Here is a 22,574-nt window from a genome sequence, read left to right on the forward strand (position 1 = left end):
AGAGATTCCTAGAAGAGGAAAAACGTGTGACATTTTTGGAGGTACTGAAGTTCCCTGTGAATATATTAACCTTGAGATTTCACAGGAGGATGATACTGTGTCACACTCTGAGTAGCTTCATATGGCATGCATTTTTATGGCTTGTTTTAAGTAGTTTGTGTTTTTACCTGAAAGCTTAACAGTTCCTTCAGGCGTTCAGGGCCTGTTTTGTCAGTGGGGGTATGAACTGTGGATTCTTTGGCTGCAATGGATGTGAACGCAGTTAACTTTCATAAAGGATTCTAAAATACTAACTCAGCTGGGACTTTCTTTGTCCACTTACAGCAGGAGCCATATATTTTAGCAAGTTTGGAGCCTCAGCAGGAGGCACCGCATGCAGTAACTGATGAGCCTGCAGTGATTTATGGTAGTCGAGGATCGAGTCCAGTAAATGAGATAATCTCTGCACGTGCACAGATTGCAGGCAAAGAATCAGCAGTGTACTTCAACCCTGAAGTAACAGATGATGAAATTTATATTCAAAACACATTGAAATTCACAGATGTAGTGTACAGTGGGTAAATATAAAACAGTGAAATGAAAAAAACTTGAAAATTAGCCCTATTATATCCATAAGTGCCACATAATTTATCACTTTTAATGTGGGGTTTTTTATTGGTTATTATTCTTTATATTATCCTAATATCTCTCCTAGTGAGAGCAGGGCCTCATGATGCTACAGTCCGAGGCAGTAAGAGGCAGTATTCCCACTAAGAGGGTTTCTGGCTAGACAAAGTAAGTGACAAGGTAGTAACAAAGGTGAGGGAAAGAAAGTGATTTGCCTGAGATAATGTAGCAAGTTAGTGGCCAAGATTAGAAAAATAATTATTTTTGTACTTTGTGTTCTTTGTATTCTATTCATTCAGTCCCACTCCCTTTGCTGTTGAATGGAGCCATGTGGTTCTTCCTTCCTCTTATAGCTGTGTGACACAGATACTTCCCTGCCTTCTGATCTCCACACCATTTATTGTAACAGACATTATCACTAGGCAAAGAAAGGCTCAGACTGTGTGCATGTTTTAAACTGATAGATTTATAGGCAAGTGCAAGTGTGACTGAACATAAGATTCACTTCCATCCATCTCACCACAAAACATTTCTCCTGCAGGAAAGAGCAATGGTTAAACTGTAAAGCTTCTGGCACAACCTGCAGCTCTGGTACTTACATGCGAGTGTCTTGTCATTAGCTCACACTGCAGAGCTCCTGTGCATCACCACTATGGGTCTTTCTTGAAACTTGCCTAGCTTTTTCTCATCAGGCAAGTATATGATGAACGATAACATCTGAATGCTAGTAATTGGAGCTTGTTTCATCCTAATAGTCATCTGTATTTTGCATATGTTGTCCCTTTGGAATGAAAGCATAGAGCTGTTACACAGAAGGTGTTTCTTCTGCCCCAAATTTTGTCTTGCTTCTGAATAAGGTAGATTTTCACTCTCATGCCTGTTTCTCTTTTCAGCTTTGGTATGATTCATGATGGAGAAGGAAATCCTTGTAGAAAAGCTGAGGGTAATATTATGTCTCCCACACTCACAGGAAACAATGGAGTGTTTTCTTGGTCCGTATGCAGCAGGCAGTATCTCAACAAATTCCTCAGGTAGGTCAGATGTAAGTCTGGGCTGCTGCCAGGGAGTGTGTCTTCGGTAACTGGGCTTGAGCTGTTGAACAGACATAAAAAATACTTAAGTGTGAAATTCTCCTCTTTTAAAACATGCTCAAGCTGATGTCCTCTCTGAGCCCACACACTCAGGCTCACGACGCCTATAGGTGGTGGGGGGTGTGTGAGTGGTGTTGTCCTGCCTCCCTCTGAAAGCATGAATGGCACCCTCCATGAATATCCTGCAGTAATGACAGGCATATCGTTCTTTCCCAGGCATTCCTGTCAGCAGCTAGGCTTATTAGGGAATGAGTAGGAAGTGAACACAAAAGAGGGCAGACACAGTGGTACCAAAGTCATTACCAAATGTAAATTAACATCAGTGGCCTTTCTCACTGATGTAGCTCATGTCATGAGTAAGGACATTGTACATTTTTCATATGGTTCTGGGGGGGTGAAATACAAGGAAAAAGAGAAAAATGCCTATTGCTTCCCCAGCATGTTGGCATTATTCAGTGGTGCTTTTAAAGGAACTTGTTTTCAGACTAAGTTTGATTTCATCAGAATTGCCCTTTCCTGTACAACTTGCCTTTTATTTTGTTTGTGATGTATGGGGAAACTATACAGGACTACTAAAAAATGCGTGGGCAGTGCTAAGACCCAGATCCAATACAGGCATTATAGTTGTTAATTCCTTAGAATGAGAATGAAGCACCTAGATAACTATGTGGATCTGATCCTTGAATTCTAAGTTAGTACCTTAAAGGAAAGGTGATAGAGATCTGGTGATTATTTTTTTTTTCCTGCTGCAATGATGCAACACGTTCTGAGAACACGAGCAAATTGCAAACTAAACAGTCACATAAGCCTTCCAACATGCCATATGGTCCAAGAGACCTACACGTGTTCTCAAGAATATCCAAAGGAAAAGGGTAGACTAGAGAGTACCTTTGGTCATAAGCTGGCCACAGCCAGCCTAAAGGACATAAGCTGCAGCAGCCTTCTGTTTGTCAAGCCACACCAAGCAGATGCTGAATTCAGTGTGCCTGCTGGATCTGTTGATTCCCAATTTTGGGAATCCGTTTCAGGGAAAGAAGCAGACTGGATCACCTTGCTCTTGGTTACACAGGAATAAAGAATTTGACATCATTCTTTCTTGTCACAACTGTCCCAAAGCCTGGAAATTCCTGCTTCCTTAAAACTTTGCACTCAGGCTACCAACAAGATGCCAAGGTCTTTTGGCTCCTGCAAGCAGCTATTCTCATTTCAGTGCTAGTCAAAGGTACTGTATAACATATTCTGTGTTTTTGCTGGTCTGTAGCAAATTAAAATATTTCGATCTACTGATCACAGTCGTGATTAATATACATTCTCATTATAGTACAGCTCAAGCAGCCTGCCTGATTGATGAACCTAAGCAAACAGGACAGTATAAGTACCCTGACAAACTGCCAGGGCAGATCTATGATGCTGATACCCAGTGCAAATGGCAATTTGGAATGAAAGCAAAACTGTGCAACCTCAGCTTTGTAAAGGTACCTATTGATATGCTTTTGAAAAGTTAAAATTACATTAGAGAGCTGCAGCACACTAACTAAGTACAAGTGAAACAGTGTTCTTGAGAGGCCTGGGCTATTTCTCTGCCTTATCTTGCTTGCTGATGTGCTTTGAAGGCACTGGCCTCTTCTGAGGAATATCACAATCCCAGGGGGAGTTTCAGAAGGAAATGGGTTCTTTTAGGAGTCATAAGGAGTGCTGTTGAATACGTAAGACTCATGAGCTCTTGCCTACTATGCTAAGGGAAATTAGCAGGCAAGTAGAGTTTTGATCAAAGCTTGCGTGGGGTGTGGGGTAAGGAGGGCTAAGCTTCTCATGTTTTGTTTTACTCCTGCATTGACAGCAAGGTCTGGAAAAGATCTATAGGGCTGTTTTAGAACAATAAAAATGTAACTTACACTCTTAACTTTGTGATGAAGGTTTAATTTAAATTAACCCATTATTTTAGTGATTGCTACACTCCTCTCTTCAGAAAAGACATTTTATTAAATAATCTAGAGTGCTCATTCTAAGAAGAAGTATGGCCACTTCTGTTACTCCTGTTATTATCCTGGAATATTTGGATTTATTTTATACTAACCACATTTATCAGGTGATGGCAGCTGCGTTTCTTCTACAGCTAATAAAGAAGAGAGAGTGAGCAGCATTGTGAAGAGACTGTGCTTCCAGGTATCTCCTGTGTTTTAGGAGCTGTAGTCTCTTTACAGTATTAAAGTCCTGTAGAATTGATGAAATTTTAGCCTTGAACTTTTTAACACCATTTGTGTTCTATTATGGTCTCAAACTCAAAAACATTAAAAAACCTACATAGTGAAATGTTGCATAAACAAGGCCATATACAAGGTATGGCTGTGCTATGAATCTGAAACCCAGGATATTCTGAACTCAGAAAAGTTTTTAATTTATATGAATTTCAAAGCAGAAAAAGCTTGTATCTTTGTTACTTCTGAACACCAGGAAATAATGGGAATTTTGAGTGCTGAAGTGAGCACTTTTGCCTTTTCAGGATATATGCAAGTCTCTCTGGTGTCACAAAGTGGGTCATAGATGCGAGACAAAGTTCATGCCAGCAGCAGAAGGAACAGCTTGTGGTATAAGTATGGTAAGTTGTTTTATAGATAGGACATTCTAACTCATTTTGAACTGTATTGGGTCAAATATCAGCTCCTGTCAAAACCAGTTTTATCCAAATCCCTCCATATTTGCTACCTGGATTGCTCTGTAAGATTGCATTGCATATCCATAGTCAGGACTCGTCCTAACAGTGGCACCTATCTGATGCCAGGGATTGATGCCTCTCCTGTTGTGCTATGGGATAAGATAGATCTGGCAAATCTAAATCAGTAAGAAAATCCATTCATTATAACAGAAGTTAGATCAAGGCTTCAAATTCCACTCTTAATCTGAACATTTCTTAAGCCATAATATTTGCTGTACAGTCTAAAGCCACCATGCACATCATCATCAGTGATCACTGCTAGAAGAGCCTGGTAATTTGTTTTAGGTGAACCTTGTAATTTACACTCATCTCTACTTGCCCAAAATATTTTCTTTTGCTAAGATGTTTCTTCCAGTAGAATATTGGTTTGATTTGCAAGTACTGACAAATGTTTTGCTTTTTCTTTGCTCAGTCTTTCATAATTGAATGATAAAAGGGAGAGCTTTGCAACACTGTTTTAAAATTACATGGGAAGTTTTGAGGTTCTGATAGCACTGGACCATAAATTAACATTTTGGGAGGAAGAGTAACGCAAAAAGATCCTCTCCAAGAGAACAGTTTTGCAAATGTGTGCCTCAGAAATCGACAACTCAAAACTTGGAGAGAGACTCATTCCAAAGGCCTGTAGTGATAGGATGAGGGACAACGGTTTCAAACCAGAGAAGAGCAGATTTAGATTGGATGTTAGGAAGAAGCTCTTTAGCATGATGGTGCTGGAACACTGCAACAGGTTGCCCAGGGAGGTTGTTGAGGCCTCATCCCTGGAGATACTCAAGGTGAGGTTTGACAGGGCTCTGGGCAACCTGATCTAGTGGAGGATGTCCCTGCTTACTGCAGAAGGCGTTGGACTAGGTGACCTTCGAGGTTTTTTGCAAGCCAAACCATTATATGCTTAGGACAATACTTCCTTATACCATTGTGTGCATCTTCTTCAGAGTCTTTGTTCTACTGTGAGCTCTCTTACTGAGTTCAGTGGGTGACCTCATGTTTATTAGAGTAAAGCCTGGAGCTTTAAGTGTGGATCTTTTTTTTTTTTTTTTTTCTTCTGCATCTGCTAGGCACTGCTAACTCTGATGGGATGGTTTTTGGCATTCTTTTGGCAGTGGTGTCGAAGAGGGCAGTGTGTCAAGTACGGTGATCATGGGCCCAAGCCGGTAAATGGCCAATGGTCAGCCTGGTCTGAGTGGTCGGAATGTACTCGCACTTGTGGAGGAGGAGTCACATATCAAGAAAGACACTGCAATAACCCAAAGTAAGGCATAGATATGAAAAGGTATTTTTTTAATATTAACTATTTATGTTATTAGTACAAAAGAAATTAGTTCATTTCTGCAGGGAAATAGTAGACGTGAAAATGTTTCTAATTTTTTAATACTAACTATTTATGTTACTAGTATGAAAAAATGAGTTCATTTCTGCAGGGAAATAGTACATGTGAAAATGTTTCTAAGACCTTTCTTTCATGTCCTTTATGACGAGTCATAGCTGAAAGACAAAAGTATGGCCTGATGCTCGAAAGTAGAGCCTGTGGCTGCCTCCTCCCTGGGGGTCTTCAAGGCCAGGTTGGATGAGGCCTTGAGCAGCCAAGTCTGGTTGGGAGGCATCCCTGCCCTTGGCTGGGAGGTTGGAGTAGATGATTTCTAAGATCCGTTCCAACCTACGCCATTCTATGGTTCAGTTTTTTCTATGAAGTAACAAAATGCCACACAGACATATTCACACCTAATAATTTCTAAAACAAGAGAAAAGGGTCTTAAAGGCTGTTAAGGCTTCTGATGTGATATTATTGTCTAGGATAATAACCCGAAAAATTATGAAATTCAATATCACAGTGGTTATAGACAGACGTCTTTGTATGTCTGCCGTGTTACTTGCATTCTTTTCTGTTTCACAGTTCAAGTTGAAGTTGGTGAACCCTAGAATTGTATGCTCTTGTGAAACATTTCTGGTGTTTTCTTGCAGTGAATGTCTTATCACTGTAACTGCTGCTATTCCTTACAGTGTTCTTTCAAAGCAGAGGTAAAGTGTTATCTGACCAGCATCTTTCCCAAGTACTCAATTCACTTCAACTTAGCAGAAAAAAAAAATCTCACTGTTTTATTTCATACACAACTTGAGCAGGCATAGACACATGTATTCTTCATTGCACACAATAAAAACAGCATTTAAACTGCAGTAATAAAAACCAGAGAAAATATGACACAGTTTATATGAGGCTGTAAAGACGCCTCACACCTACTATACAGTGCTGTAGTAATAATATCCATGCTTCATATACTGTGTTATAGGAAAATGTGAGTTAGTTAAAATAGTCTTTATTACCATCACTCAGTCAAGCCAATTTTTGCAGATCTATAGCAGAGCATTTTTTTCATCCTTTTCTGTTGTTTCTTGGTGTATTTTGATAAATAAAATTACTTGGACAGTTACCTTTATTAAACTATTTAGCAAGAGAGTCCAGGGTCCCAGTTACATGTCATACATATATTTTGGTCTTCTGACTTTGGTCCTTGTTTTGCCTGCCAAATTCCTATGTATGCACATTTTTCATAAGCCTTCCCTTGCTCTCCCTGTGTGATGGAAGAATGTCCAGTAGTTGAAATGTTCCAGTTTGGTTCACTACTATAGCTGACCATGATTGCCAATGGTCTTCAAACAGAAGCTCATTAACAGGAGGGGTGTCTGTAACTCTAGCATTATGTATTTAAACCTTCCATTCAGAGGGATCTAATTAAAGACTTGATGTAGCTAACTAAGACTTGATACCAGAACTGATTTGTGTTTGTAATAAATCCAGTTTTGTTCAGTTTTAGTGATAATTCAGTTAGAGCAAGAGAAGACGCTTTAGAAGTCTCAGAGTTAGAGCGATGAAATGACAGGACTGTGAATAAGCCATTCTCACAATACAGAAGTACCTGGGGAGCTGGATATTCCCCATCACAGCACTTTTGCGTAGATGTGGATACTGTTTTCAGTGTTACACCACATGGAATGATTTATAACCTAGTCACTGTTCATTGTGCACCTCTCTAACTACACACAAAGAATAATGATTCCTTTCTTTTTGGACTTTATGAAGCATATTTCATGTGTTTATGCATTGCAGTGCATATATGTATGTTGTTTCATATGCAATATATTTAACTGCTCTTAATCCAGATCTGGGTAGGAGCTAATGTTTATGTTGTACAAAAGCTTGACAGACAATTTTGGATAGTGAAATTTTGAAAATGGCAAAGAACAAAATATATTTCTCTAAGAGATTAGGACAAGGGGGGTGTGGCTCTGAAGGGTGGACTCTAAGAGGAGGGTTTTTAATTAGTCCATTTTTCAAAGTAAATGGCTTCTTATAGGTACTGAGGGAGGTTTCCAGTGACTGTAACAGTGAGACATCTTGGTAGAGGCTGAAAGAATGGTGAAGGACACCAAAGCAGGCTGCTGGTTATGAAAATGTAGTTACCTGTGTTTGTAGGTGAAATTTTCCTCTTGCAAATAATGTCCAACTTAATTCAATTCCCTTTCTCTTGGTAATTTTAAGGCAGACCTTGTGACCACGCCCCAACAGCTCTGGGTCCAGCTTCTGCGTTACCCCTGGAGTTATGTACAGCAGAGATTTGCTAAAATCATTATGTTTCTGTAAATTGTCACAGGGTAATGATCTGGTTTTCATACAGCACAACGTTTTACAGTTGAGAGATAGCAATAGACTACATCATTTAATAGTTTAGCTGGGAAAGAACCTGAAGAGAGTGCCTGAGAGATTCAAAGTAATACCTAAATCATATCTGTGGGACTGCATATCCTACTCACTTCACAATAGTGCATTGTTCAGTAAGAGCAAAGTTCTAGGCATGTATGCAATCAAAAGACCAAATCAAAATTGCTTGAACATGTCTTGTTAATCTCTTGTGTACAGTATCTGGAACAGTGATTATAGTGAACTGATGCAAAGTAAGGATGCCATTTAAAACAGGGATTAATATCTAGAACTTGAAAGACCTTTCAAATTCATGCAGAATAAAACAGTCAAGCTTTGTGACACTATCTTAATATGGCCACAACATGAACAGAAGTCCTCACACTTGAATTTCAGTGATTACAAAGTATTAAAAAGTAGAAGTCCAGAATTTCAGAATCTAATCCTCATTTTGTAATGCATAAAATACTTCTCCTGATCAGATTCATTCCAGGTATTCTTACTCTCCATGTGGTATTGCAGTGAATATCCATTTTACTGTCCTTGTTCATGCAGCCTGTTCTTAAAGGGTACTGCAGGACTAATTTAAACTACTTTTGTAGCATTTTAATCTTTGAGTCTTATATGAAGTGTATTATTTACATCTTTGTACTTACACTCCTTTTACAAATCATTCTTTGGAGACTTTTTTTTGCTGGCCTTTCTCACCAAATTTCTCCCAATTATCCTTACCAAGACCTCATGTCTAACAGCATCTGTGAATACACAGGTAACTCTTTACCCATGCATGTCAGTTCTGGGGAGGAACACCAGTGAAAAATGTAGGCTGTATCTGTGTGAGGAGCACTGCAGCACTAGAGAAATGTGGAATACTCTCTGTGTTGTAAGCACAGAGCTTCTGCAGGCTGTCAAATCAAACTCTACTGGTGGTGTAAACATCACTAATAAAGGAATTATTTTGTCAGGGTAGGTAATAGTCTTTTCTCAGACTATTTGTAGGGTTTGTAGATCTAAATCTAGTTTCCTGTGAATTACTTAACTCTTACTGACATCTTGCTGGTGAAAAACGAAGGTGGAGAAGTTTCCATAATTCTCTGGCCAACTGTTTCAGTAATGGGAGTGTACTGTAATATTAAAATGCTGTAACAGAGCTGAGAAACAAAATCCCTCTTTCAGTGCTCCTTTAGTTTCATGGAATTTTATACCATCCTCAAATGCAAGAGTGTGGCTAGAAATCATGATCTAGCTATAAATAATTCTCCTATATTGCTTGTTTGGTGGCATTTACTTGGAAGGAGATTGCTTCTTTCTTTACTCTGAAGCAGATTTGCTTTCTAGGGCTGAAGGAGGTCAAAAATCACACATGTGCTGAAGCTGTAAAAAATGCCTGTAGAGAACTGAGTAAGGACCCAAGGGTTTGGCTGCCTTAACTCAAAGCTCTTACCAATTGCACAAAATGAACATAAATACATTCTGACTTCACTGATGCTGAATATCCTCCCTTTCCTTCACAGGCTGAATTGCCACCAACTAGGACCAAAACTGTGACTTCCTTTTAAGACCTTCAACTTCAATCCCAGTGTCAGTGTAGCTAGTAGGTGGCCTCAAGGAAAGTCACTAGAAGTTTAGGGGTTGTTCCACAACTTTTGCTGGTGCTTTAACCCAGTTTTACATAGAGTAGCAGGTGGGTTTCCACCTCGTCTTTGAAAGACTGTTCGGTAGCCCAGAATTCTGGCAAAGGCAGGTACTGTGTACATTCAAAGCTGATTCAAAACATAAAAAACAGGCAGCAAAAAAGGAAAAGCAGCTGAATTTTCTCAGCCATGTTGCACCACACTGCTCCAGGCAGATGCATGCCAAGAGAAGTTGCATGGAATACTTGATCTGGAGAACAGTTCTAACATAGTGCTTAGGGTTTTAAAATAACAATACATTGCAACTGTGTCTTTTAGGCTATTATTATTAATGATGAATTGTAATTGTTAGTTAATTTATTGTTATGATGCAGTGTCTTTTATTCCAATTTTTTTCCTTAAGTGTGTCCACCAAACAATCACAGCTTGTCTTCCAGGCATGTATGTTCCCTAACATTTAAAATCATTGTATAAATGGGTGCAAGTGCAGAACTGTTAATACTTCTTTTCACTTGATGCAAAAAAAAATGTATAATACAACCAACAGTTCTTAGAATTTGTTGTTCTGAGGATTTGGCTCAGTACTGGCAGATTGAGCATTGTGAAACTGCAAAAATAACGTCAGTGGATTCCTGTGTAGATCCAGAAGGAATACAAAAGTGAGTGAATGTGTTTCTCAGCAGCTTGTGAGTCCCCTCAGTCGTTTTAAAAAGAGAAAATCTTACCCCTTACATTGTTTGGATTGTATGTGTAGACTAAATAGCTAAAAAAACTATTCTTCTGATAAGATATAAGTAACAGAATATGCTCTTCCTGCCCCAAATGAAAGGCAAGGCCCAGGTAAGGTTTGCTGAAGTGGATGTGACATGTTTAAAGCTATCCATGAGTTCCAACATTTCCCTGAAGCAGGTCAGCTATGCACAGTCCTTGGTTCCTTTGACTGTTTCAAAGCACTTTTTTTCAAAATGATTTACAAAACAAATGAAGAACCAAATGTAATTATTCATTCTGTTTACATTTGATCGGTGTTCTGTTATCCTTTATTAACTCTTATTGTCACAGGTAATTCTTTGCACATATTCATTCCTTGGGTGCAGCAGAGTAAATATAGCTGTATAACGAGATTGAAAGCAGCCAATACAAAATACCCCATAAATTTATACCAGTGCAAACATGAGTTACCTCTAGATGGCTGCATCTTTGCTGAGTTTGCAGGGATCCAAGCAGATAATTCATGGCAACTGCTTTGCTTGGTTTTAGGAACCACGAAAACCCATATATGAAATCTTGATCCCCTAAGACAGCGTCCTTTCATTTTCTCTGTATTCTTACACACTCGTAACAGGCCGATCACACAAAAATAAGTTTATCAGCAGAGTTTTTTTGTCTCTTCCTTTTACCCCTTCAGGCCACAGTATGGTGGCAAATTCTGCCAAGGTTCCAGTCGTATTTATCAACTTTGTAACCATCAGCCATGTCCAGCAGACAGCTTGGACTTCCGTGCCCAGCAGTGCGCAGAGTACAACAGCAAACCTTTCCGGGGATGGTACTACAAATGGAAGCCATATACTAAAGTGGAAGGTAATTATGCCCCAGCTCTGATGGACAAAGGCAATTGCAGGAAGAGAGCTATAAGCTGTAATTCATCCATATTCTCTGGCCAAATATCACCCTGATGTAAGCAAACAGAAATTCAGTTGCCTTATTTGAGATGTGTTTACTTTCTAGCACAGCTGAATCTGAACGTGCAGAGGGTTGATTTGGGTTGCGAATGTAAATCTTTGTCCTTAGAGTCACTCCCTGCCTGTTGCTACTCCTTTCTTTCATTTCATTTTATATATCAGTTAGTGTAAAACCCAAACAGAACAATTTCCATGGATTTTTCAGCATGGGAAATGTGAGCTCCCACAGTAACACTACCAGAATCTTCCTTCCTTTGGAATGTTCTCAGATTTCAAAACATGACAATAAATCAGCCCTTTGACTTTTCTGCTGATAGAGTCCCATGAGAATTGCAAACACAAACAACGTACTGGCATACATTTTCTAAAGGCATCTTTTACTAAGAGACCCTTACATAAAGTTCAGGTCTCAACAACTATTTCTTGACTTCTACACAAGCAAAGTTTATTTTTACTTTCTACCTCTTCATTGTGCAAATATTTTGAATCAGTAGTCATATTGATCGGATAGAAAACACATTGTCTGCAGTTCGAAAGCAAAGTTTGTAGGTGTAGTTGCTGCTACTTGAATCAAAGTGGCTGGTCTGTCACATTGTAGATGCTTCATTGAGCACCTGTATATATTTGCTTTTGATGATAATAAGTGCCTAACTATGTATCTGTATCTATATATACAAACATGCACAAACAGGTCACTTTCATTCATAGCCTGATTATATTCTTTCAAAAGTCCTTGTAGATGTTTTCATGGGTATGTAGAAATCTATGTCCAGTGTGGCCAGAGGAAAGAGGAAATACGGTTTGAGAGCATGTAACAGTGGATGTTGTACAAGAGCTGTGTAACTGAAATTAAGGTAGCCTCCATCGCTTTTAAAGGTAGAAGCTGTGTTTACTTTAAAAAAAAAAAAAAAAAGAGCTTAAAATTAGGGACAAAAGGCGTAACTTTCAAAAGCAGGATGTTCCCAAGTGACATGGGACTTGAAAATGCCTGTCCTTGTAGCTGCTTTGCAAAATCTCCCCCAAGATCTACATTTATAGTCCTGAAAAAATGATCTGGTTTCCCAAACTGCTGCAGATGCCCTGCCCCTGTATAAAGTGGTATGGGAAATCCAGCTGCTTATTGAAGAATAAAAGGAACCTATTTTTAATTCAGCTTCATATTCTCCTAAATTCTGTTATGCTGATTTATTTATTGCACTTACAATTGCACTTAAAATTGTGTATTTCAGCAGTTGTGTCAATATTTACAATTGCATGACTGTTTCTGTCAGTGTAGAGGCAGCCCTCTCTAAGCATAAGATACCATCCATGTATGAGAAGAAATTTGATTGACGGTGGTTGGGATTTTTTAGAGAAAAGCTCTTTCCTTAGAGGAACATCTGGCCCCAGTCCTAGCTTTCAGCTGAACTGATCGTTTGTATCATCTTATATATTCTTGTAGCTAAAAATTAAATAAAATTATTACAGTCTCCAATTTCTCTTAATAAAAAAATGGAATTTGAAACTGTGAACTGGTGGAAATGAAATCAGGGCCACATCAGCAGAGCTAATGCAATGTACATGTTTTCACACTGGTTTTTAATTCTTAATTCTATGTGTGGTCAGTCAAACCCACAAGGTGTTTTAAAACAGCATAATATAAGCTACTGTAGTGGGACTATATTTCTGCCCATCTCAGTGTCCTAATTTGTCACCACACACAATTAATCATTGTAGCTTGACATCTAGGATGGAGGAAAAAAGAACAGCAGGGTGTTGGTTTTGTTATTTTAAATTGAAACTGTGCTGCAGGTCTGCTAATAGTTTCATCTCTTGATTTTTGTTGTTGGTTCTTTCCCCCCCAGAGGAAGACAGATGTAAATTGTACTGCACAGCTGAAGACTTTGACTTTTTCTTTGCAATGTCCACCAAAGTGAAGGATGGAACTCTGTGTTCTCCAAATAAATATGATGTTTGCATTGATGGAATATGTGAAGTAAGATAAAATTAAGTTTCTTACAGTCCTAATGTCTATTTTTATTAAGTGGGCAATTGACTCCTTTACGGAAAATGCAGCTGTGTCTTCAGATTCCCTTGTGTCTGAGTCCTTCACTTGTGCCTTTTTGGTTGCAGCAAGTAGGGTGTGATCATGGACTTGGTTCCAAAGCTGTATTGGATGCCTGTGGAGTTTGTAAAGGAGATAATTCAACGTGCAAGTTCTTTAAAGGCCAATATTTGATCCAGCACAAAGCTAATGGTAAGGAAAGCTGTTCCACATGACCATCAACTCATTGCTGTGCTGTAGCCCCATGTAATATATATGACTCCTTGCTCATTAGGGCAGTGGTTAGAAGTCCAGATGTGAACTGAAAATCACAGGGAGAGTGACAGGAGAGTTCACGTTTCTCCTGTTTCTTGGTAACAAGAAAGCTATGAGCATAAGTCTTGGTTAGTTAATTTGCAAACACTGCTCTTGTTTCTTAAGCCACATTTTCCCTTTACATGTGAATTTCCTCTTAAAAGAGATTTTAAGTGAAAAAATAGCTGTCAGCAGCTCTGACTGCATTGGGACTGCAGAAGATATAAGAAGCCATCCACAGCCTAATGCCAAACATGACAGTATTTCCATGTCCATTTTCAAATGAAGCTGACTGGAAGCCATCCAGCTCATTCAGTGGATGATCCAGTCACTGGGAGGTGGACTTTTCTTCAGTGGACTGTCACAGGCCTCTTGTGAAATAATCTCACTGTGCTGCATTTTCTCAGGCATAAAATGCAGATAGTATTTCCTTGAGGATCCATTTATTGTTGATCATAAGACATGTCAATAATAAAGTCATACAGGCCAGGAAGTTGTTCAGGATGTACTAGTGCAGAGGTGCAACACTAGAGAAATAATCTGAGCTGCATGGTCTGCAAAATCAGCTGTGTGCAGTGCATGCTGGACACTCTCAGCAGTGTCTCATCTGGCTGCAGAATGAGTGAGATTTCTACGTGCTCAGAGTGCACTGGCTGAGAGCAGGGAGATGGAGTGGAGCACAAGGCTTTCCAAAAGCCCTCTCCTTCCCAGTGCATCTTTCCTCACAAAGCTGGTCCATGATGGGAGCAGTACTGTAGGGAGCTACATTGGAAACATGGTAAAACAACTGCAGTGAAACCTCTGTTAATGTGTTCTGCATTTTTCTAAGGTGAACTTGCTTTTTCTTGTCTTTAATCACAAAGAAAAATTCCAGGAATTGAAATACGTCAGAGTTAACTCTGATTACAGGCTGTGTGGAAGGGTTAAATCAGAGCTGGCTTCTGAAAATAGAGTAAATTTGGTGGGTCAGAACAGCTGTCTCCAATATCTTTTAAAGTGCAAACATTTAAAGCTGGCTCAGTGGCGATAAGCCATCTCTATCTGTATGACATCTGCAAAAATGCTGCTTGCTTCTTTCATTCCAGACTACTATGCCGTGGTGACTGTCCCGGCAGGGGCTCGCAGCATACAGCTCCATGAAATGCAAGTCTCCAACAGCTACCTTGCGGTGCGCAACCTCAGCAAGAAGTATTACCTGACAGGAGATTGGACCATTGACTGGCCAGGGAAGTTCTCTTTTGCTGGAACAGTTTTTGATTATCAACGCTCTTTTAACCATCCAGAGAGTCTCTATGCAGCAGGACCAACTAATGAGACGCTGGTCTTTGAAGTAAGATTTCTTCTGTTTATTCTTCCCCTGATGTCTATTACAGAATTAGCAACGACAGCTTTAGCTCTGCACTGTAGCTTTCAGCAAGATTAAAGAATTGCATTGAGTCATGATAGCTTTCAGACTTAATCATGTGGTCATGCTAGATTGAAAGGCCTTTCACCACTTTATCAAGGGCTGAAGTTGAGTAAGCTGTCACAAATTCAGTGAAAAGGAAGGTGCATAAAACACCTTGTGGGGCATTATTTTTCAGTTGCTACACAATGGTAATTGAGATTATAAATGCACAAAACAAATGGTACAAAATGGTACAATATAAAAGTGATGTAAAAGTGAAATCTAACTTTATGGCAAGGCTTAATGGTAGCAGTTTCAAACAGGACTTGTGAAACTTCAGGTGTATACAGCTGTTTTGACATCTACCTTGGGACACACAAGTGGTCAAAGTGCTACACATAGGCTGCAGTGTAAGTTCTGTTGTTTTGGTTCCATTGATGATAGCATCTAAAATAACACATTTTGTATAACTTTATCTCCCTGTCAAAACTGTATCACCTACTCTCTGCAAGATGCCCTGTGGTGAAACTGTATTTTGTAGAAATTCTAGTACTTGAAGTGGGTTGTCCCAGTGTTTTGAAATTGGCCTCTAAAACTTCTGTTCTAAGAAAAATCTCTTTTTACTTCAGGTTGCTTTACTGTATTTTATTTTAAAATGCATCACAACATCCAAGAGTCAATTTCTGGCTGCATCTCCAAGGACTTCACTCCTTGTTAGCTCCGTTAGTTTGCCTGCTTTGCTAGGAAGCTCTAACAAGTCTTTGGCTTTGTAACAAATCTGTTTTGTCTGTTTTGATGAGTCATTCCCTGTGAGAAGGAAGGACCCTGCCCAGATAGGATTCAATTCCTTCCCACACCTTCCAGCAATCTTCTGGCCAGCTCACTATCACACACAGCTTTCTCCAGGGTGCACTTGGGAAGCATGAGAGCAAGCACTGCAGCTGTGCTCTGGGGCAGCCCTCTGTGGTTCTCCCCCTGTAAAGCACCAGGACTGATACTGCTCTCTGCAGAAGTTCAGCAGTTAGCTGAGAGCTCTGCATCCCATCTCCCTTACTCAGCTTTGTTCTCTTAAACTAAGCAGCACAGTAAGTGCAGACTGACATGATATACAGTCTTCAAGGATTATTTGAACTCTCACAACTATTCAGTAAGTGTTTATTTGGAATAATGAAGAGCCTTGCTGCTATTCCTACTGACTGAGGAATGTACTTACACCCTTACGAACCACTGAAGTTCATGGACCATGAACATATGTTAAAGTACTTTAGGATGAACACGTTTTGGAATGGACAGTTTAACATCAGCTAAGGATGTGTAGTTACACAAATTACCATCAAAATTTGCAATGCCTTTTAAAAACAGGTTTACTCACTTGAAGATTTTTTCATTTGGGGTCTGTATGCTAATAGGGATGCTCTGGTTCAAGGAAGAGTTTGGTCCACATGTTAGAGACATGCTTCCCTTTCTGCAAATCATCTCAAAATAGCCTTAGTCCAAAGAAACAAGCACATTTCTAAATACTAGATGCAGTACCCCCTTGAATACTGAGTCCAGTTCTGGTGTCCCTATCATAAGGAGGACACAGAGTTGTTGGAGCCAGTCCAGAGGAGGGCCACAAAGATGATCCAAGGGCTGGAGCACCTCTGCTTTGGGGATAGGCTGAGGGAGCTGGGGTTGTTCAGCCTAGAGGAGAGAAGACTCCAGGGGGACCTTAGAGCTGCCTTCCAATATCTGAAGGGATCCCACAGGAAGGCTGGATAGGGATTTTTCATAAGGGTATCTAGCAATATGTTTTGAAGCTGAGGGAGAGCAGGGTTAGACTGGATCTAAGGAAGAGGTTCTTCAGGATGAGGGTGGTGAGACTCTGGAACAGGCTGCCCAAGGGAGGCTGTGTTTGCCTCCTCCCTGAGGCTGTTCAAGGCCAGGCTGGGTAAGGCCTTGAGCAGCTGAGCCTAGTTGAGACATCCCTGCCCATAGCAGGGAGGTTGGAGTAGATGATCTCCGAGGTCCCTTCCAACCTAAACTGTTCTATGATACTATGAAATATTCAGCTGAACTCTCAGGAATCTTATTTGTCATAATACAAAGAGGACTGAACTCTATTCTAATAGAGCTGAGGTTTGAATAATAAATTGCCTGCAAGATGACTTGGCTTTATATCATGCACATACTTGCAGAATAAAGAAAAAAATGTAATGCCAAATAACACTTCTATTTTCATCCTATCAAATTATGCTAAACAATTTTATTAAGGTTTAGCATTTAACTGGAGGCTATTGCTCCTTTGAGAGCTTCTTTAAACTTCCCTTGTATTTTTATTGGAATACCTACACCACTGGGTTTTCTAAGATTCTAATGACTGAAAATGTTGCAGTTGCATATTCCCCAATTAGATATTTGTATAAGATGCAGTTAAGGAGGGTTTTTTCTTTCAATAGTTTAAGCAAGAGTCGACAAGCTGAATTTGGGGGAAAAAAAATTACCAAATTTTCTGCTCAGAGATCTGCATTATTTATGATTTACCAGTAAGTCTGAGCAGCAAATATGCCAAAGAAAAGTAAAGAAATAGGACTTTCTGAGAAAGCAGACATATTGCTGAAGATCTGTTTGCAGCAGTGATAAGGAAACAAATTTTACTTTAACTGTAAATACCAGATACTGCTAGAAGACTGAAGAAAGAAGTGTTTCAACATATCATATTATGGCTTTTATTTTTTTAAATCTCAGCTGTAACGTTCAGGGAAATATAAAACAAAAGAAAGTCCTGCCATTATGTTTTTATCCAGTTAAATTAGTTTTCAATAAGATAAGGCTTTGCAGGGTGCAGACCTCAGCTTCTCATGTAATCTTTTTTTTCTTAATTTTTAATATTAGATTGTATTAAAAGGAAATGGAATCATTATTTTCTAGGTATTTTTTTTTCCAGAAGAATTCAGAGCAAGGCCTTGTAAAAGTGCACACTGCAGGTATTGATAAAGTAAATAAACTGCAGACATAAGCACAGGAACTTTTATTATTCAGGTTTTGTAGGTGTATTTAATGCCTTTCCACAGCGATCTGAAAGACAGATTAACACATCTTGTGCCTGTTTAGTTTTGTAGTCGTAGTTCTGCTAGACATATGGGTGGTGACTCAAACAGTCCAGGTTTTTGACTGTGCTTCTGAATGCAAATCAGCCTGCACACTTCCAGAACTGTTCAGGTTATGCACGTCCCCTGAGCAAGATCCACAGGAGGGGATGGGACCAGTGCTCTCCAGGTATGGGTCCAGACAGGTCTGGCAGGTCTATGCTCAAGGCAATCACTGCCTTTGAAATGCAGTCGTTCTCTAAAACATTTTCTTGAAAGAGACATCTGAAGCATGTATTGAGAGAAGGAGGAAACCCAAATAAGAAAAAAAAATTCATAAAATTCCTTCATGTCTTGCTTCTCACAAGTTCAGCCTTGCAGTTCAGCAGAATGTTTTGTATTTCTGTCTTACTGTACAGGGTGTTCCTAGGCATCTGGTTTTCTATCAGGTTTTGCAGTAGCTGAGCATGCATCATTTAATCAGACTTCACAGTCCTAAGCACTATTCAAAAATGGGTGAAAGACAAGAAAAAAGACTGATACAGTGCTTTTCTTATTTACCCAGAAATTGCACCAAAAAATAAATACACTTGGTCTATTTACATATATTTTATGGCTATAATTATGGGAAGGAGTCATGCCAATGAAGGCAGTGAATCTGTAATTTGACTAGTTTGTGGAAGGAAAAATACAAACTATATTGGCCAAATATTTTCTGAGGAGGAGAGCACTGAGAGATGAATGTGGAATTCCATGTGTAAGACTAGTAGTATTTCCTGAGCACTACTGGAAGTCCAAATTCATGATGAGGTTTTAGAACTCATCAGAACCCTTTCTGGATTGTTCAGGAATTAATTTCACAGATGGAGGGAAGGTAAAAAAAAAAACCAAACAAAACCACCATCTAACCAGTGACCTTCAGACTTTGTGTATCTGTATCCTTCTGAAGTTAGAATTACTGATATTTTGGTGATTGTGGGTTTGTAGAAATCAGTAAAAGCTGAAATGAAAAATAATCATGGATTCAGAAGGCAATTCCCCAAATAGTCAGATTCAGGTTAGATGAAATAACAGACAGTGGGCAAAGGGGCAGAAATGGGTTATATAAATGACAACCTACAATCAGAAATTAATACCAGGTTTTAAAAATATGGTTTCTATAGTGTAATTGTCTCATCTTAAATGGAAACATGCTGGATGTTTTTTTCTTTAATGTAGTTGAATATATTCAGCTCATTTATCTGTCATTTGGTCATAGGTAAGCCTCGGTCAGCACTTTCCATTTAAAGACCTTGTCAGGGTTTTGCTGTTAACTGAAAAATATTTAACTTGAGGAGAAACAAGCAGTAAATTCATCATTCATTTATCTAGCTTTGCAAATAAGGGCTGCCAGTGGGCACCAGTAACTGCTGAAAATACTTTCCAGAAGAAGCTGGGAGAGCACAAGAGGCATTGCCAGCACTGGGCTCTATCAATGCACAACTCATATCAGGTCCACTTGTCACAGCCATTTGATGAAATATTCAATCACCTTCCAGGACTCATTTGAATTATGGGAAAGACTCTGAAAGGGCAAAAGAAACTGAATGGCTAGGTGGGGATGAAAAATACTGTGTGATCTGGGACTGATACATTAACTTTAAAACATAGAATCATAGAGTGCATGGGGTTGGAGGGGACCTTTGAAGGTCATTTGGTCCAATCCCCCTTCAGTAAGCATGAACATCCACAACTAGATCAGATTGCTCAGAGCCCCATCAAGCCTGACCCTGAATGTCTTCAGGGATGGGGCCTACATCACCTCCCTGGGCAGCCTATTCCAGTGTTCCACGTCCCTCATAGAAAAAAAACTTCTTCCTAATGTCCGATCTAAATCTACCTTCCTCTAGTTTAAATCCATTGCTCCGTGTCCTGTCACTGCAAGCCCTTGTAAAAAGTCCCTCCCCAGCTCTCCTGTAGGCCCCTTCAGGTACTGGAAGGCTGCTCTAAGGTTTCCCCAGGGCCACCTTTTCACCAGGCTGAACAGCCCAAACTCTCCCAGCCTGTCCCCATAGGGGAGGTGCTCCAGCTCTCTGATCATTTTGGTGAGTTTAATAATTTGGTTTTCCAGTCTATCAATAAATAGATGAAGAATTGATTGAACTGAGACATCAAATACAATTTGGGAAGGCACTGTAGTCTTTCAGGGTGAGATAGGATCAGTATCCTCACTGAAATTTACCTCAAACTTGGTGAATGAAATATTGGATCAAGAAACTGTGAAATCTTTGTTAAATAATAATTTTTAAAAAAATCTTTTATTTTGACAGCAGTAAGTAACATGGGGAGGGTGCTTTGCAAAGAGGCAGACATTCACGGGAAGAGAAAGCGAAGGGAGCTTCAAGGCAGGAATATGTCTAATTAAAACCAGTAAATCACTTCCTCTTTACCAATAGGGGGGAAAAAAGAGAAAGGAGGCCAGGTGGAATGACTTTAGTGATCATCTAGCTACCATTGGGAGAAAGCCAAGTTGCAGTTATGAAGCATTGCATGTATTATTAGCTACTAGATGATAAATTTGTGCTGATTTCCCCTAAAGAGAAAGTGAGCTAAAGAGAGCTAAGATGTGCTTATGGGATACAGATGTTGGTTCAATCCAGCGGATAAAAGCGTTCTCCTCTAGTGAGGAGAGATTAACTGGACACTATCCCTCAAGGTTGGACATTTAGCATGTGAAGAGTAAAAAAGTGGAGACACAATAACAACAGCAGATAAATTTGAAACAGCTGAAGTGGAAATGAGATCATCCAGGACCTTTCAAGGATACTCTATATTTTTTTTTTTAACTTTTAATGACCTTAGTGGACTTTCCTGAGAAACAATAGTTTGTCATAAGCTTTTAGTTAAGGTTGTGTTTAAAGTTACTTTAAAAATACTGAAGGGATAAAAACCCCTTTTGTTTTAAGGTTTGGCTTAAGCAACCAATGGGTAACTTCTTCAACTGGTACTTTCCAAAGTGATGCTCTATCACTTTCCTTTGAAGCTCCTGATGTTAGAACCTGTCAAGGATCCCACCCAATAACTGCCCATTCAAGACAATGGTCCTGTTTTAAAACTTGTTTAACACAGTTTTCCTTAATCATCATACATTGCATGCTTAGATTTGTCCTACTGAAATCAGAGTAAACTCATAAAAGTCTTTGGAATTAATCTTAACTGAACAGAGAAATCAGAATCTGGCTTAGGATGTTAGATGTTACAATTTATTTATTAAGCAGTGTGTAGACTCACAGTGGGTGAAGCCTGCAGATCTCACAAGCATAACACAGCCTGGCACTAGTCTTCATGGGGACAAACTTCTCCCTCTGCCCCTCTGGGGTAATTGATGGCTCACTGCAGATAGCTTATCTCTGTTACATCCACCTAAAGACATATCCAAAGCCTTACAAAGCATGGGAGTGACCCAGGAAATGTAGATGCAGTTTGAAGACTCGGAATAAAGCTGCCATGCTTGCTGGAATTCAAAAATGATGCACATAGAGAATCAGTGGAGATGGAAATACAAGCAGGACATGGTGGGAAACAACAGTTGCTCCTTTACCTGCTTGTTTCTCTGTGCTCAGCTTCACTCTGTAAGTGATTAGTGAGTGTCCGTTAGGTAATGGGTTTGGGTTTTAGCTAATTTCATGTCAGGCATTAGCATGCTTTTCTATACACTTACACTGGACAGAATATTATGGAAGAAAGAGGAGTTTGTCTTGTCTAAATTAGTATCTTTTAATTCCGTGTGTTGCAAGGAAGCTCACGTGCATGTCTTTCAATAAAAAACACCTGAAAAGCCATTCATAAGAAAGCAATGTTGATGGACTTTAAAAATGGGACCTCAAAGTACAGCATTATATAGGAAACAAAGGATAGACATGGGAAAGAAAATGTAACCTCAAACAAAGGAGCAGATGGACAGCTAGTGTAGAAAATGTATTGGTTTAGCTTTGAAATCAAATTAGCAGCAAGAGGAAAAGGTCCTTTGCTTAGGAAAATTCAGTTTAACCATTGTTTTAACATTTTGTGCCCTAAGCAAAAGCCACAGCTCTTTTTCTGCAGCACAGCCCTGGCAGGTTCCAGCCATAGAGTCTGTGGGTTTCCAACTCTAGAAGCTGTAAATTTTATAACTCAGCGCCCTGCGGTCAGAGCTGCTGAGTGTTGTGTCTGAAGTCAGGTGGTTGGTGTGTTAAAGGTAGACATTAAACAGCTCTGTTGAGGAACTGGAAATGTTTAAGGAGGTTGTTTGCCAGCTGTAAATTTGGGAGCAAATGCCAGTTGGCTGGAAGGATGCTGGAATGCATCCAGTTAAGTAGACTAGCACTGGAGGTCTT

General features: G+C 39.5%; 1 protein-coding gene across 1 annotated transcript in view; it reads left to right on the forward strand.

Annotated features, from left to right (window-relative positions):
• The window catches only part of ADAMTS18 (ADAM metallopeptidase with thrombospondin type 1 motif 18), a 75,672-nt gene that overhangs the window by 36,156 nt on the left and 16,942 nt on the right, over positions 1 to 22,574 (forward strand). Inside the window, exons 9-16 of the mRNA XM_054389619.1 lie at positions 1,500 to 1,637; positions 3,019 to 3,172; positions 4,201 to 4,296; positions 5,517 to 5,665; positions 11,153 to 11,325; positions 13,271 to 13,401; positions 13,539 to 13,662; positions 14,850 to 15,094. Of these exons, the coding sequence (XP_054245594.1) occupies positions 1,500 to 1,637; positions 3,019 to 3,172; positions 4,201 to 4,296; positions 5,517 to 5,665; positions 11,153 to 11,325; positions 13,271 to 13,401; positions 13,539 to 13,662; positions 14,850 to 15,094 (1,210 nt within the window). The remainder of the gene's footprint in view (positions 1 to 1,499; positions 1,638 to 3,018; positions 3,173 to 4,200; positions 4,297 to 5,516; positions 5,666 to 11,152; positions 11,326 to 13,270; positions 13,402 to 13,538; positions 13,663 to 14,849; positions 15,095 to 22,574) is intronic.

Source organism: Indicator indicator, chromosome 19, assembly GCF_027791375.1.
Source record: "Indicator indicator isolate 239-I01 chromosome 19, UM_Iind_1.1, whole genome shotgun sequence".
NCBI lineage: Eukaryota > Metazoa > Chordata > Aves > Piciformes > Indicatoridae > Indicator > Indicator indicator.